Source organism: Lonchura striata, chromosome Z, assembly GCF_046129695.1.
Source record: "Lonchura striata isolate bLonStr1 chromosome Z, bLonStr1.mat, whole genome shotgun sequence".
NCBI lineage: Eukaryota > Metazoa > Chordata > Aves > Passeriformes > Estrildidae > Lonchura > Lonchura striata.
The window spans coordinates 13341167-13357195 of record NC_134642.1 but is presented as its reverse complement, the minus strand read 5'-3'; the positions used below and the strand labels follow the sequence as shown (position 1 = coordinate 13357195).

Sequence of the window (16029 nt, the reverse complement as noted above, 5' to 3'; positions counted from 1 at the left end):
TGACTTCCCCATCTCCAAGTAGGAGAGGAGGAACAGTATCATAGAGCCTCCCAGCTGGGTGCATGTTTCTATTGCCCTAACTAAAATAAAAGAAATCAGTCCTGCATGTTGGGTCCTTTCTCAGATTTACAGGGCAAGGAATAATCTCCCTTTCTCTCAACAGCCTCCAGTGAAATCATAGAATCATAGAAAACTTTGGTTTGGAAGGCACCTTAAGGATCAACTCATCTGAGGTGTCCAGGGGCACTTTTCACTAGACCAGATTTCCCAGAGCTCCCTCCAGCATGGCCTTGAACACCTCCAGGCATGGGGCATCCATAAATTCCTTGGGCAACCTGTGCCAGTGCCTCACCAGCCTCTCAGAAAAGATTGTCTTCCTTCTAGTGAACGTAAACCAGCCCTCTGTCAGTTTGCTGCCATTACCCCTCGTCTTGTCACTACATGCTCTTGTACAAGCCACTCTCTAGCCTTGTCAGCTCCCTTTAGGTACTGGAAGGCCTAAAGGATTGATTAGCTCATCCCAGAGCTTTCTCTCCTCCAGTCTGAACAACCTCAAGTCACTCAGCTTGTCCTCACACAAGAGGTACTCCATCCCTCTGATCATCTTCTGGAAGTCATGGTGGCTGGCTCACTGTGTAAGCCTAGCTAGCCTAAGTCTATCACTTGCTTGAGAAAAGATGGCAGAATTCAGTCTTGCAGACCACTTGTGCTGGGTCAGGTGGAGACTCTGCCCCTTCCCCTTTTGACAGCCATTGCTTCCACAGTGCAATGTGGAATTTTAATGTTGAAATATTCTTTGGGAAAGTATATAAGTGTCAAGGACATAACATGAAAGGGACAGTAAAAGATGGAAATAGATTGGGTGAGTCAGGGTAGATTGCTAGATAGATAGACTGCTTCCAAATTTATTTTTGAGTTTAAGTGAAAAGTCAACACTATTTGCAGGTAATTTATAAAGTCAAAGTATTTCTGGTAGTGTTGGTGATGCAAAAAGGGCCAGTGCTCACAACTGTACCTTGGGATGCTCAGACTAGATGTTAGGGCAGCCATCTTCCCCAGGGAGATAGTGCAACACCTGAGCAGGTTACTCAAGAACTTGTGAAATCTCCATCCTTAGAGGTTTTTTATGTTTACCTAACAAAACTGTGTCTGTCTAGTCTAATGCTGAAGATTATCCAGCTTTGAGTAGGCAGTGGAACTAAGCATCTCCAGAAGTTCTTTCCCAGCAACACTGCTGTGATTTGGCAGGTTCTGACAGACAAAGTTAAGGTATGAATGAGGAAGACACCATCCTTCACTGTGTCTACAGGCAGTCCTACATTCTCTGTCAACCCCATCTGGTGCTGCTCCTGTGCTTAACCTGCTGGAAACAAGAGTGCAGGGCGAGGACTGATGGGATATTGGTGTTTGCTGACACAGTCAGGGCTTTGCCTGATACTGAACTGCTTTGCAGTCTGTGCTGACTTTAATTATCTTCAGTGCCAACTAGATATCATACTAAAACAGATTGTGCTGGAGTGTTGGATGAGGAAGTATATAACAGTTGACTGATAATCATCAATTTCAAGTAGACAGTGCTGGGACTTGCCTTCAAAGAAGTTGTGGGACTGCTGTCACTGGAGCCACTGGCAGGATTTCACTAGCCAGGGAGGAAAGGACTGGACACAGCAAATTGCATGGACCCCTTGACAAACAAGCTCAGTGCAGCTGTTCCCTGTGTATGTCACCCACTAGTGGGTGGGAATGAAGGTTCCTTGCTCAATTAGCTGGAGTGAAAGTACCTGTAGAAAGAATCTGCACATATTATATCACTGTATAAATTATTGACCTGATGTTCTGGAGATAACAGAGTAAACCCTTTCTTTCTTCTGTCCTAAGGATGGCAACTCTGAAAGTTTATACCTGCTTCCTGGAAGTTGTACCTCCTGTAGACTCTGCTTAGATAATTAATTTGCAATATTAATTAGCCAGAGGATCAGTATAATAATATATAAACAGACAGAAGGATTTCATTCTTATATATTAAGTCACCTGTGGTTTTTTTTCTGGTTGTGGGTGAAACTGCTGTTGAATAAATGGCAAAAACCCACATAAACCCATAAACAACAAAAAACAACCAAGTATTTTCATGTTTATCTGTATACTATTTCTGTGCAATAGTTATAATCATTAGTGAATCACAGGCAAGACAGAACCCTGTGACTGTAGCTACATTAGGAGCTCCGTGCTTTTTCTTCTCATCTGCAGCCACAGAGGATTCCCAGAACTGAGTGGGAGAGATATGCTGTGCTGATATCCCTCATGTTCTTCTCTCATATGCTCTATATGATCCAGATAGATTCCAGTGTTGATAGGAGGACAGAAGGACAGCGACAACTTCTGCACAAAATCACGAGCTTTCCCCAAATACAGAAGGGGTATGGAGAGCAGCTCTCCTCTTCACCTTCCTCTGACTCCAGGAGAGATATGTTCCTCTTGTTCCTCTGGTTTCTACCTTAATGTTTTATAATAATTCCCTGAGTGCTGGTTCGCCCTTCCCTGGTGAGCACTCCTGGCCACAGGGATGGCAGGTGCAGGTGTCTGCCCTGCACACAGCACCATGCCTGCCCACGGGGACCCCTAGTCAGAAGGGCCTGCCTGTTTTGGAAATTACACTTTACACAGTCACTTCCCTCATCACTGGGATCCAGTATTTTTATGAGTTCCACCCCCTCTTCTTCCCTCCCTTTTTCCCCAAAGGCCCACACAAGGCCCCCCAGGTTGTGGAGATTTGTCACAACAGCACAGGCAGAAGAAACATGTCTGAAGGCACAGCAGGCAGGCAGGTGTGTGGGCTGAGATATATGGTAGTAGTCAAAATTAGGAGTGCTTGGAGGATTTCAGAGTTAAAAACAATGCCCATCTAATTCTCTTTCCTTCTGGCTGGAATGAAACAAAGAAGGAGCTGCAGCTCTGTGTCCTGTTCACCTGCACAATTGTGCTTGCTGGACAAATGTCCGCAGCTGGTACAAGGCTTTATTAAAGGAAACTAAACCCTAAAGCAAACTCACAAGCAGTTTTCTGCTCTGAGTCTCTGTAATGAAAACCCTGGTTATTTGCTATTTGGGGTGGTAAGCCCTACCATGGTGAAGCTGCTGTTTCCTGCATCCCTCAGCATCAACAAGTTCCTGGAGCTGGGGCAGAAGACGCTTATTGCCCTTCTTAGTCCAGGTTATATATTCAGAGAAAGATGCTGGACTACAGTTTTTGTGCAGGACTGTCAAAATGAAGCCAAGACTGTTGTTCAGTGTACACCATTATTCCAGGCACACCTTCCACTGAAACTAGTTCCCTGATTTCCTCCTGAGAACTCATTTACTGCAGCAAGACTTACACTCATCAAGAGATAATGTTTTAGGCATATGGAGATATCTGAAAATTAAATTAGACATTTCAAGGGATATGTGGCAAACATAGGTAGAAGCCTACCCCCAGGTACCCAGGTGCCTTTGAATGCTGGCTGCCAGCACTGAGACTGCAGAAATGCTGAAAGACAGAATAGACAGTGTTCTTTTAGAAATGGTGGAAAGTTGTTTTATATCGACTTGGTGATTGTTAGCATTTTCTAATTTTGATCTTCAAGGCCCTGAATGGGAGTATTTGTAAAAGGCCAAATTATAAAAAGTATCCCATGTGTTCCAAATGCAGCCTTTACTCTACCTAGTGAATATTTTAGTGACCCAGTTACAGCAAGAGGCATTTATTGAACAGAGTAGGCAAATGCAGAGGGAAACAGAAGACCCGTCATCCCTGTGTCTGTCTCTATTTGTGTAATCCACCCCCTCAGCCAGATAAACAAGAGCCTGTGCATGGGTTTTGAAAGGAAGGTAACCATCACCTTCTGCGATCTGTTCATTTTGCTGCATACACCTCCACTAGCCTGTAAAGCAGGTAAGTCTTAACCTCTGCATGACAATATTGTTCAGTACTCCAGTTCTACCTGAAGTGCATTCTGGCTTTTTAATCTTTCTCTGGGCTTTATTCAAATGTTTCAGTTACACTTGATTTCTATTTTCAGTTACTTTTAGAGTACACTACTTTGCAAGTAATTACATTTCCATCTGGTTGGTTTTGTTGTTGTTGTTGTTGTTTGTTTGTTTGTTTGTGTTTTTGTTGTTGTTGCTTCCCTGTGTACCTTCTTGCTGTATGCTCAATGAAGCAAACCTTGGGGATGACCAGCTCACACCTGTTTGCTGCAAGCAATTTATAGGAAAAAGGCTCAGCCCAAGCAAACATGACCAAATAAATTGGTAGATGATACTTCCTCTGTCCACCTTTAAACTGGTGTGGATCTTTCCTTATAAATGCACTTTCACACATGGAACTTTTTGAAGACGTTTTCTTGAGAAAATTTTAAAATTAGCAGGTAGGAGGGTGGGCCTTCATTTTTCCTGTATTTTCAGGTATGGGCACAAAAGATTTCCCTTTACAGCAGCTTTATAAAATGGATACACAGTAGATCATTTCCTTAAATAAAAATCCTTTATTTCTGTTTGAAGCGATTGCTTATGAGTTCAGGACAATGGGTTTTTTTTAATTACAGCCCATCCTTGCTCACACTCAGCTAATAGGATGGATCAACTGAAAGCCTAAATTTAGCCTAACAATCTCTGTCTTCATCTGGCCCTCCTTCCCTCCTCAGAGACTGGCCTTTGGTTTGACTCCTGTGCAATGTCAGTGACCATATCTTTACCCCACAGCTCTCCTGCTCACTGCTATGACCACTCCACTGGAAGATGCAATGGACACCTTGATCAGGATTTTCCATCACTACTCGGGCAAAGAAGGAGACAGATATAAGCTCAGTAAAAGAGAACTCAAGGAGCTCCTCACCAGAGAGCTCACTGCCTTCCTTTCAGTAAGATGCAGCTTTTGAACCTCCTGAGTGACTGTACCATGAGCGGGTTAAGCAGCTATCCTAGGGCTTGGATAGGAATAGCACCTCCTTGTGCAAGGCCCACCCTGTCACAGTCTCTCAGATAATAGTTCCTTGTGGAGCTGTACAGAAGAATATGATGTCAAATGTCCCATTTGACAAATATGTTTTCAGAGGGTGGTCAAGCCCCAGTGCCCTCCCATGTACCACTGACAGCAGAGATGGGTACTGGTGCTCTGCAAACTCCACAGTTCTTTTGAGCAAGAGGGCTAGGCCAGCCTAGAAGCAGTAGCAAGGTCAATGCTAAAAAATTATAAATTAGTTTGTTTGTTTCTTTGTTTGTGTGTTTGTTTTTAATAATAGGGCATAGATAAGTCTATTGAAGGATTAAATGCAGCAACCAGTTATCATGAGACAGGAAAGTAGCTTGTGCACACTGACCACACAGTACTGCTGCTTGTGTGCACTGCAAAGAGGTGCTAAGAAAATCCTTTAAATGATAAGCTGCTAATTTGAATATCTCTTTGCATGTTTGTTGTGTTCTACATTACACAGCATAGATGCTTGTATGAAATCATAAGCTTTAAAAATAATGATTTTATGTATCCTCTTAATTGTAAAAATTATTTGGACCCTTGACCACCAGCAAGATGTTCTTTATATTGCAACCATTTCCTTGAACTGGATTTTCTTTTTATCTTGGCTATTGATTTATTATTATGATATTCAATGTTCTTGTTCCCACTGAATAGGATGGTTGTTTGCCAACCAGAGGTCTTCTGAATTGGATGACTGGATATATAATATGACCATTTCTGAGTATTCTGTTGGAAATCTAAGTGCTATTGGTCATGGGATGATACAAAGAAATGCACTTTAGAGATCCATTTTGACAAAAGGGATCCATGTTCAATATCTCCTAAAACCTGTTTGATTAATTTCAGTCCTTATTTAGTCCCTGTATACCTTATAAGGGCTGTACTGTCTTTAGTTTCTGATCTTAGAGTGACTAGACATGTATTGCTGTTCAGGTGCATATTTCATGCAGCCCTTTAACAATGACAGCCTCATAACAGAGCAGTGGTGCCAGGCATGTCAGAACTGCACATTCAAGATCTGCACAGCTAAGTCATTCTTCTTTCTCTCTAGGGCCAAAAGGACCCTCTCCTCGTTGATAAAATTATGAATGACCTGGACTCCAATAAGGACAATGAAGTGGATTTTAATGAATTTGTAATTCTGGTTGCTGCTTTGACTGTGGCATGTAATGATTTCTTTGAAGAACAGCTAAAGAAAGAGGAATTTTAAAAATCCTTGGTGTAATCAATCTCCTGGCCACAAATGCAAGCATAGCATGCCTAGTTAGGTAGCCCTCATTGGTGTTTAGTGAATGCAAACCATAATTCCTCCAACTGTTACTGCTCTAAGACATTTATGGAGCTAATCAGCAGCTGGTGTAAGCTGGACCACAGCCAGCTTATACTACTTGAGATGTGTAATATTTCCAGTCTTTGCACTCCATGCATCTGTAACATGCCTTCATCAGTTGCCCAGGTCAAGGGCTTGGGCTGACAGATAATTTGGCACAAGTTGAGACTTCCATTTCTTCAATGTCAGTGGAAAGTAAAAGTCACAGGAATGTTACTTATATACTTTCTGAATGGAAAAAATGGTAATGCAAGTTAGTTTTCAATCATTTTATAATAACTTTATTTTGCAGCTCAAAACTAGTAGGTTCTTTTTAGCTCAGCTCTGCTTATTCTAAAACCTTTGTTAGCTGCTGCTCCCCACACTCATGTTTCAGATGTGGTCACAGCTGTCTCTTGCTGCTGGAGCATAAAATATCACTTGCCATTGTTACGGGTTCATTTCCTCCATGTCTCCAGCTTCCATTTTTGGTTTGTTGGCATTGCTGCATCCCAGTAGTCAGCCTCTTCACTTGGCATAAATTAATATACTCATATCATAAATTATTCAAGTACATAGAAGATTTAGTCAGCAAATTGCTTGGAGGGGTGATGGAAGGACTGGGTCTTTGGGGGAAATGTGTAAATGACTTCTGCTTCCACTACTTTAGCATGGTTAAAAGGAGGCCTTTTAGGACCACTTGTGAAAGACTTAATGATGAAATTCCAGGATACAACTTTGTAATGTGAGTCATCTTATGGAAAAATGATTATTTCATCTTACACTGATGCCCACCCTGTATGGAAGCAGGGATTCCCTGAGCTGCATGGCCAGGCAAAGAGAGAGTAGGCCACCCCTTCCAGAATCCTTACTCTTGGGTTGAGTTAAGAGTATTTACACTCTCCTATTTGAATTAAGCATACTTCTGAAGCCCTGCAAGTCCTCCGTGGAAGAATATTGTGGCTGTTTTTTCCTACATGGAAAGCTCTCTTATTTCCTTGTTATTTTCTTGTAACTTCACACTATAATAAAGGGCATCTCAATTAAATGAAGATTTGCTGCATTATTAAAAAAACACTCCCCAGTGAAGATGTGCCCTGCCGGGCAACATTTGTGAAATGTAGTTCACTTGTCTCTCCTTCCCAGGCATCCAAACATAATTTAGCAAAGTGTACATTTGTATGAAATTATATATGATTAAGAATATGTAATTTATTATAAGCAGGGTATTTTTCAGGGTGTAATAAATGTAACAAGGGGCAGACATCATCCTAAGAACAGGGCTGTCACCATATGGTGTTATCCCAGAAGAAAAGCAAACTTTACAATGGTGACAGTGCCACAGCATGCTTTAAACCTTCAGCAACAAAGTTATACAGGATTCACAAAATATCATCTAGACCAACACGACAAAAAGTACAAAAGTAAAACTGGCAACAACTGGACAAATTTTTGTCCCCTTTAATGTCATGCACCTCAATATCATTGCAAGGATGGCAAAAGTAACTAACTAGAAAACCTAAAGCCTAAGGTTTTTATGGTTTCTCATGGGTCCCAGACCATTGCTAGTCTCTAAGCCTTTCCCTGTCCTCAAAGAGGAAGTGAAAGAAGAGCTGTTTATAGCTCCAACTCCAAGCTAAAACGAGTAAAAACAGTAAAAAACAGTTCCTTCTTTAAAAAATTTGAACAAGAATCTTTCTGGAAAGAAGTTCCAGAAATTTCATAAACCCTCTGCCCATCCCTGATGAACTATTGCACATGTAGCAGCCCATCTGCATAGCAGAATCATGCTGGGTCACAGCTGGCAGCAGCAATTTGCCCTGGAGTCAGGCAGCAGGAGTCATTGTTACAGTGGAGCCATCTCATCAGCTGAATTTACCAGGGATTGTGTGGATCCTAACTGCCCTGTGGAAGGAGCTTACCTGTAGATGAGTTGTGGATGAGATGCATCAGAGAATTACTCAAATTATCTTTTTTCCAACAAAGTTTCATAGAACCTCTTAAATCACTGGTTTTGACTTGTCTTGTTAGGTGTGTTTCTTTGTTGCTGTTTTAACTGCAAGGACAAATATTAAACTCTGTTCTGTCAGAAGAAACCTTTTCGTACAAAGACTGGAAACCAAGCAGAAAAGTATGAAAATGCACAAAATACATTCAAAACTCAAACCCACAAAGACTTCACACAATATGGGGCCTGGAGTAAGACTAGCCATCCTATTCCTATGGGCTAACCCACTGTACCAGTGGCCCTCTCTCACCCGTCTCCCGCAGGAACCAACTAATGTTCCATTAGAACATTACTCATTCCAGGAGATATAATTTCTAAGAAAGATATATGAGGATCACCTGGAAGTTTTGAATTGCCTCTGGGCCAGAAAAAAACTGAGAAATCCTCTGTTCAAAATGTCATTGAAACCACTGACATTGGCTATGCAAGAGGGTACATTCAAGGCCAATCTCACTATGAACATGGTATCCAGCAGATGTGAACCTTTTGGGTTTTCAGTTTCTCTTTCAAACCTGAAGGCAAGATTTTTTTTTCCTCATTGTTTACTGTTATTTTCTGGCTGACTTCAAGTCTTTTTGTAGTACATGGATCTAGGGAACACTTTGAAGTTTTACATGCAGATCAAACTTGCTGTGTGGCTTTCTCCAAAATGCCTCAGTGTTAGGAATGATGTCTAATTACAGGCATTTTTTCAATTTGTTATATCAGGCTGTCTGAAAACCTATAGAAAATTGAACACCAAAACATGGCCTAATATTTTCAAGTTACATCAAAGACCAATAAAAATATAACAATGCCAGACAAGATATTTTCTATATATTGTGAAATTGCTTTGCTTGACATCTAAAAAGCAGATTTGCAGAAGATAAATTCTATTATCTTGAAAGCGTCAGCCTCTTCCATTTGCTTTTATTTCAGTTCGAAAGAGACTTGAAGTGCCAGAGTGCACTGGCAACACAAAGCCTAATAAATTTACCTATTGGTAAATTTATAACTTCTTTAGATTTGTTATGCAACTACCAATCCTGAAGAGCTGTGTATGACACCACCATGAAGACAGGAGTTTGTAATGGAACTGTGCCTCCAAGTGGTGACTTGCCACCTAGGTCCAGTAGGAAGGCATCACCTTTCAATGGAAGGTGTGGAAGTGCAATGGGATAATCATCCCAAGCAGTGCGCAAGGCATCAAGTGCAGTAGGATAACAATCTTCCAAAACACTGTTTTTGCCTTGTAAAGATGAGGGACAAAGTTGCCTGGCATTGTGAGAAGGGAAGGGAAGGGAAGGGAAGGGAAGGGAAGGGAAGGGAAGGGAAGGGAAGGGAAGGGAAGGGAAGGGAAGGGAAGGGAAGGGAAGGGAAGGGAAGGGAAGGGAAGGGAAGGGAAGGGAAGGGAAGGGAAGGGAAGGGAAGGGAAGGGAAGGGAAGGGAAGGGAAGGGAAGGGAAGGGAAGGGAAGGGAAGGGAAGGGAAGGGAAGGGAAGCCCCAGCAGAACAGATGATGTTTCCAGTAGCCAGTAATGTTAGTAATTGCCATCCACTGATTGTAGCAGTGCAGGTCCACCCCAGGTCCCTCAGCCACCCAAGGCAGATTCTTTTCCAGGCTCCATGCTAGAGCATAAAGCAGGGTGGGGCCAGACAAAAAAACCCTCAGGGGCAGCCCAGAGTCCATGATACAAGCTCAACAGCACACATAAAAGATACAGCTCCTCTCTGATCACAGCCTTGAAAAGGTTGGGTAAAAGGCCGCACACAAAACTTGTATCTGAAATCAGATTAATCTATATAAAGGTTTTTGACTGGCAGGAAGATTTAGATTTAGATTAAGATATAGACTGTGATGTGACATCATGAGTATGTCTAATAAGGGCTTTGATTGACAGGCCATCAATTATTGCACGGATCTTTAGGGATAATTACATCTGTTGAATAGCACTGTATTATTTGAAGAAAAAAGGGGTAACATTTTCAATTTTATCTTTCTTCTGCCACATGATATGGCATGAGAGAGAATGTTTAATTTATCATCTGGAATTCTGTTTTCAAAATTAATTCTGTCCATCCTTTCCTCTGAGTTGGAGGATGGTGGGCTATAGGTCTCTCAAAGAGAGCGCATGAATGAACTTCAGCAAAAATATTTATAAAAAAGAAACACCAAAAAACTTTTCATTTTTAAATACCAGCTCTCAGCCACCTGCTATCAGTTGTGTATAAGGGGCAACTCCCAAGGAAGAGAACTGCAGCTGCATCCACTTATTTTGCCCTTGCAAGCAGATTCTCAGCTGATGTAAAATGACAGAGCCTATTGCACTCAGTGGCATAATTTTGCAGCAGCTGAGAACATGTGCTTGAGACTCTAAATTAGCCTTCAATGGAAAGTTGTGTTTCTGTAAGCTGGTTGGCTAAATAAGGACAAGTCTATAAAACTGCAAATATTGCAACAAGACAGCAAAGAGGAAGACAGAAGATGTAGTTTCTCAGAGCCCAGGTCTTTGGGGGAAAATCAATGGAAAATGTTCCTGTTACACATTTGCTTTAAATTCCAAGCTGCCATCTCAAATCCTGTTTGACTGCATGGGGTGCAGAGCAATCATCACAGTATAGCTTTCAAATATCTGTCAGTGGACTCTGCCTTAAAACTCCTTGTATTGCTTTGATTTTACATTCCCAGTAGTTGCATGAACTAAGAAAAGCACTACAGAATAAAGCTATGGCAGGAAAAAAAAATCTGTGTGTAAAACAAGTAATAAAGGGCAGAAAAGCAACTGAACCACCTGGAGCTCTACTCAAGATTGTTTTTTTAGAGTAGAAAAATGGCAAGAAGTAGAGAATGTTGCAGAAAGATGTAAATTCCTCAGCTCTGGCTGGGGATATCAAGTGGCAGTAGCAAACAGATCCCTGTGGTTGAGTGATGTGTCTGGATGAGACACCGGGCTGGAGAGTTCCATCCCATTGAGCTATTGATGCCTTCAGTAGATGAAAGCAAAACTGGTTTTGCCCTTGCACTAATGACCTAATTCTGCAATTTTAGAAAAAAACCTCTCTCTCAGGGAAGTTTTTTTCTTGGGTCATTTTTAGTGTCCTAGGAGTAGTATTACAAGAAGGAGAATTGTTTATGTTTGAAATTAAAAAGGCCATTACTGCACTGGAGCTAAAGATGCTCTGTGACATTGCTAGCAAAGGTGAAACTGCCTTTAGATTTCAGGAGGTGGAAAAATGCTGACCAGGTGAGCCAAGGTCCTTCAATATATGTGATTTTTACACTAACATAAGATATTCCTGTACTTTCACCTAAAAGCATTTGGAGCCTAACTGACCAAATTGGCACCAGAGACTGCACAGTACTGGGGATGACTAGTAAGGAATCACACACATGAAAAACAAAGGACTACGCAGAGGGAGCAGTTGAAAGGATAAATATACCATTATGTTGGGTATGCTGACATCTCTTATCTGACTCATACTGACTGCCTGAATTGTGTAACAGTTCACAGTGTTTCTGAAGTTGGGTCCATTATTGTGATGTCTAACACTACCAGAATTGTGTTGAATTACAGTTTTTTTCTGGATAAGAATTATTCTCCTCAGGGAGGGTCACTTCAGCTAAGAAATACTTGTCCTTCTTGGATAAAAACCCAAAGCATCTCAAAATACCACTTATGAAAATGGTGCTTTGTTGAAGGTAAAGTTTATATTTCAGAGATTAAACAAATTTTAAAACATGATATATGGAAATACAGGGATTTCTCAACACATCTGAGATTGTATTCTGTGTAATAAACTGGCTCAGTATGGAAAAAAGTGATAGATGCTCCAGTAGCCCCAAGCTGAACAGGAAATTTGGGAAAGAAGGAACAGGGGCTGTTGCTCTGGGGAGGGTCACTGGGAGAAAGTTGCAGCCATGGTAAAGGAGATCTAGAACAGGATGTGACCTGGGCCATCAGGGTTACACTTCCAAGCAAAGTCTAGGTGCAGTAACTGTGCCATATTTTGGAAAGGAAACTGTTCTTCTGCCAGGACTGGTACTGGTCAGACCAGCTGCTGCAGCTGTCAAAGGCAGATGTGATGTGCTCGAAGAGGCTGCCAGGGGCCATGCTGGCACCTCTCTGCAGCTCTGGTGTTGAGACCTTCTTCCAGCAGCCCTTGAGGGCACAGATTCTGTTTTAAGGATCCACAGAGGAGGAAAGTCCATGCTAAAATTAAACAGCTCACCAAAAATCCAGCACCTCTCCCAACACCAGAACAATGGCATGTGCTTTTTCCAGTCATCCATTCTCATATATTTTTCCTCCTTCCTAAGAAAAAAACTTTTCTCCCACTTCTTGGCCCTGAGTGCTTTGTGTAGATGCTGGTTGACTCACAGGCAGAGCTGGTAGAGATAACCTCCCTCAGGGTAATCTCAGTGTCTGAATATAATGTTTGCTTGATTATTTGTAACCCAGTAAACTGCGAATTTCACAATCTTTGCTTTTTGCCAATGCCATAAATAGAGTTAATGCAACATCATCAAGCCTGCATGATGCTGATAGGCTTTCAGTTCATAAATCACATGTGTTTGTCATCCCTCTAAGCCACTTAATGTGACAAATCACACTATCTCTTGTGTCAAACTGCCCAGAGTTAACAAGTCACTCTTACTTCACCTTAGGGAGAGTTCAGCTCTATTTAAAGCAAATTTAGACACACACAGAGAAGTAATAGAAGTGGTGTTACAGAGAGATATGTTGTGAGGTTTGGAAGAGGCTTGTCATACCCAGCACAAAGCTGAGGCAGACAGGTAGCAACAGAAATCATTGATGGAGATGAGACTGATTACAGAGGGAGGAGTCAGTCTCAGGTTGGATCATGGACAGTTGGGACACCTGCTTGATACTGAAACAAACACAAGAGTAAAGGACTGAAGCACAAAATGTGATCTCAGACTTTGTGTTTCTGCTGCTGGAAGTGCTCTTCTTCAGCTGTCATTGCAACTCTGTTGTTTTTGCAAAAAGAACATATCTTCAAACCCAGGGCCAATCTACTTTAGCCATGCTGAATTCTGTCTTTCCTGTTGTATGTCCATAGTCCAAGTGCTTAAGCTGAGCCAGGAACAGGAGCTCCTTACATGTTTGTCTTTGGCTCAGACAGAGTTTGAAGTGAAATCTTGTACATGTCTGTATCAAAGATGTGGTTTCCTAATGGCTTTTAGGACTGTGACTTGCTGTATAGTCTTCCCCTTGCTTTATTTTCTGTGGTGTTATTTCAAAGCAGTGACTGATTGTGATTTAGCAAAGATGGACAAAAAAATGTAGCGTTCACTGTAGCAGTTGTGACACTATAGAGGCACTAGATTTCTTTCTCACCTTAATCTGGGCTAACTGATCCCACTGTTCAGAAACATTATACTGAAGGATTCACAAACAGTTGAACATGTATAATAAACTAGAAGTGATGTGCAGCAATCTCCTCCTCTTCAAAGACACTGATATTGGTATGAGACCTGCAGCCACCCGATAACAAGACAGGAATGACTAGTACTACATCTCACAAACACCATGAAGGAAATGAAAAGCTAACCCCTGAATGAATTCTCACTTAGAGTGGGAAAAAGCATAAGGGAAATAAATGTAGCTCAGCACATTGTTTAGCAGCTGACAAGATATTAAGTTTAAAGTCCAGTCAGATGTCTCACACTGTGTGTGACCCCACATGGCATCTCTTCAGCCAGCACTGAGCAGTAGTGAGAAATCAACATGAACAGCTGAGGACAGAGTGCCTGGGGCAGGACTGCTCCTCTTCCCTGGAGCAGTTGTACTGCAGTCTCACTGCTGCTCCTCTCAGTTCAAGAAACCACAAGCAGAGGAGCCCCCAAGGGACATGCAGCAGCCAGGCTGAGCCCTCTGGTGTGAAGCTTGCTTGGAACTGTGTCTATTACAGAAAATTTTAACTCATGTTTAAGGTCCTCATACTAGTGAGGGGTTTGGTCTGCTTGAGCCACTTGTGCAAGAATTCAGGCTGCAGCTGAGGTGAAAGAAGAGATGGGCACCCATGGGATCCTTTTTGAAAGCAGAACGGGTTCATAACACCCAGCCCCTCTTTGCTACATGGAGGGATCTCTAAGGATTGTCTGTAGCTCAAGCATTTCTCACTAAGAAATCTCACTACTGAGCACTTCATGTATATTCTTTCTGTGACAACTAGTTTTGCTTTTTATGAGAAGATGCATTTACCATTTGTATTATAGGACAGAACATTATTTTATCACCGTGGGGGAGGGTAAATGGAGCTTGCTTCACAACTGTCTTCATTCAGCTTTATTTTCTCCACTTCTTACTATAGCTGGGATTTCCTCTTTTCTATAATAGTTGACAAGACACCTACAAGCTTTGAGCATGAGTGGGGTAGGCAGGTCCTCCAAAGCACATTCCGGAAAAGCCCATCCATGAGCACTGCTTCAACAGCCCAAGGCTCTGCACAGGCTGGGGTGCCTAAACAATGCTGAGCTGCAGCACAGCAGAGTGGGTGAAGCCCTGCACTCAGCCCAGACTCTAACAGCACTATGGCTTTCCATCATTTCTGCCAGGGAAAGGGGCGGCTCACAGAGTAATTTACAGTTGTGAGCAGATCAAGATGCCAATCAACTTGATTATTTAGCTTGTGACAGGGTGTCACTGGGAAGGCATTTTACTGTGCTAAACAATTTGATATTAACAAAAAAATTTGTCCTTCAGAGCATTATCATGACTAAATTCCATGGAAGAAAAATTACACTGTCCTCATTCACCAAGGGTTTGTATCACATTGAAGGTGCTTTTCCCTTCTGAAATGCTGCAGGGGTCTTTTGAACCCAATTCAAAGTTCTTTTTCTTTACTTTGTTAGTCACATTCTCATCTCCTGAAAATCTCAGTTTCTGTAAGTGACTTTTAACAAAAGCAGTGCTGCAGCAGGCAAAGGGAGGGTAGAGGGGAAGAGGACTTGTGATACACTAAGGAGGCAGCAGAGTTGAGTGAGAAGATGATCTCACATTCTCTCTCACCCTCTGGGAGTTGGGACACATGGCTAGGAGATGAACCTCCTCTTTTCCCTTTGAGTGGTCCCTTTGGGGATCTATCTGCTTGAGCTCCACCTGAGGCAGCAGACCCCAGCCAGCAGCAGCAGCTGCATTTTGCATTGATTCCCTATTCCATCCCAAACACTTGCCTTCCCCAAGCTTTAGAGCTGCACAAAAGAGGGCATATGAGACTGGAGGCTGAGGACAGCCCTGTGTTTCAAGACACAAAGAGTTATCCCAGGCACTGGGAGGCCTTGTGATGTGGCTGGTCAGGATGTCATCAGGCTTCATCAGCTCCTGCTGAGCCCAGAGCTGAAAACTAGGGGGGGGAAAAACAACTTAGCACCTCTGTTAAAATTAAATTCCACATCAACACCAAATGGTATCTGAGTTCAGCTTTTGTACCAATGTTACACAGAATATCTGTATATTCATAACAAACTCCAAGGTGTTGCATAGGAATTTCAAAGTCACCATAGTCCCTGTGTGAGCAATAAATTACAGAGGATATGGAGGTGGCATCTATTGTCCTTCCCACCACCTTGTTTATTGGAGAAAGACAGTACCCTCACTTCACTTGCCAGGATGTCCTTCAGACCGTGGAGCTTCCTGCTTTTCTTCCACCGGTGAATGTTGTGCTAAGCCCAGATTTCAGCTATTCATAGGCAAGAG

General features: G+C 42.2%; 1 protein-coding gene across 1 annotated transcript; it reads left to right on the top strand.

Moving 5' to 3' along the window:
- Positions 1-4713: 4713 nt before the first annotated feature.
- S100Z (S100 calcium binding protein Z) lies at positions 4714-6223 on the top strand. Its single transcript, XM_021531852.2, has 2 exons — positions 4714-4897; positions 6065-6223. The coding sequence occupies exons 1-2, from the start codon at positions 4757-4759 to the stop codon at positions 6221-6223; spliced, it is 300 nt and encodes a 99-aa protein (XP_021387527.2). The 5' UTR covers positions 4714-4756.
- The last annotated feature ends 9806 nt before the right edge of the window (positions 6224-16029 follow it).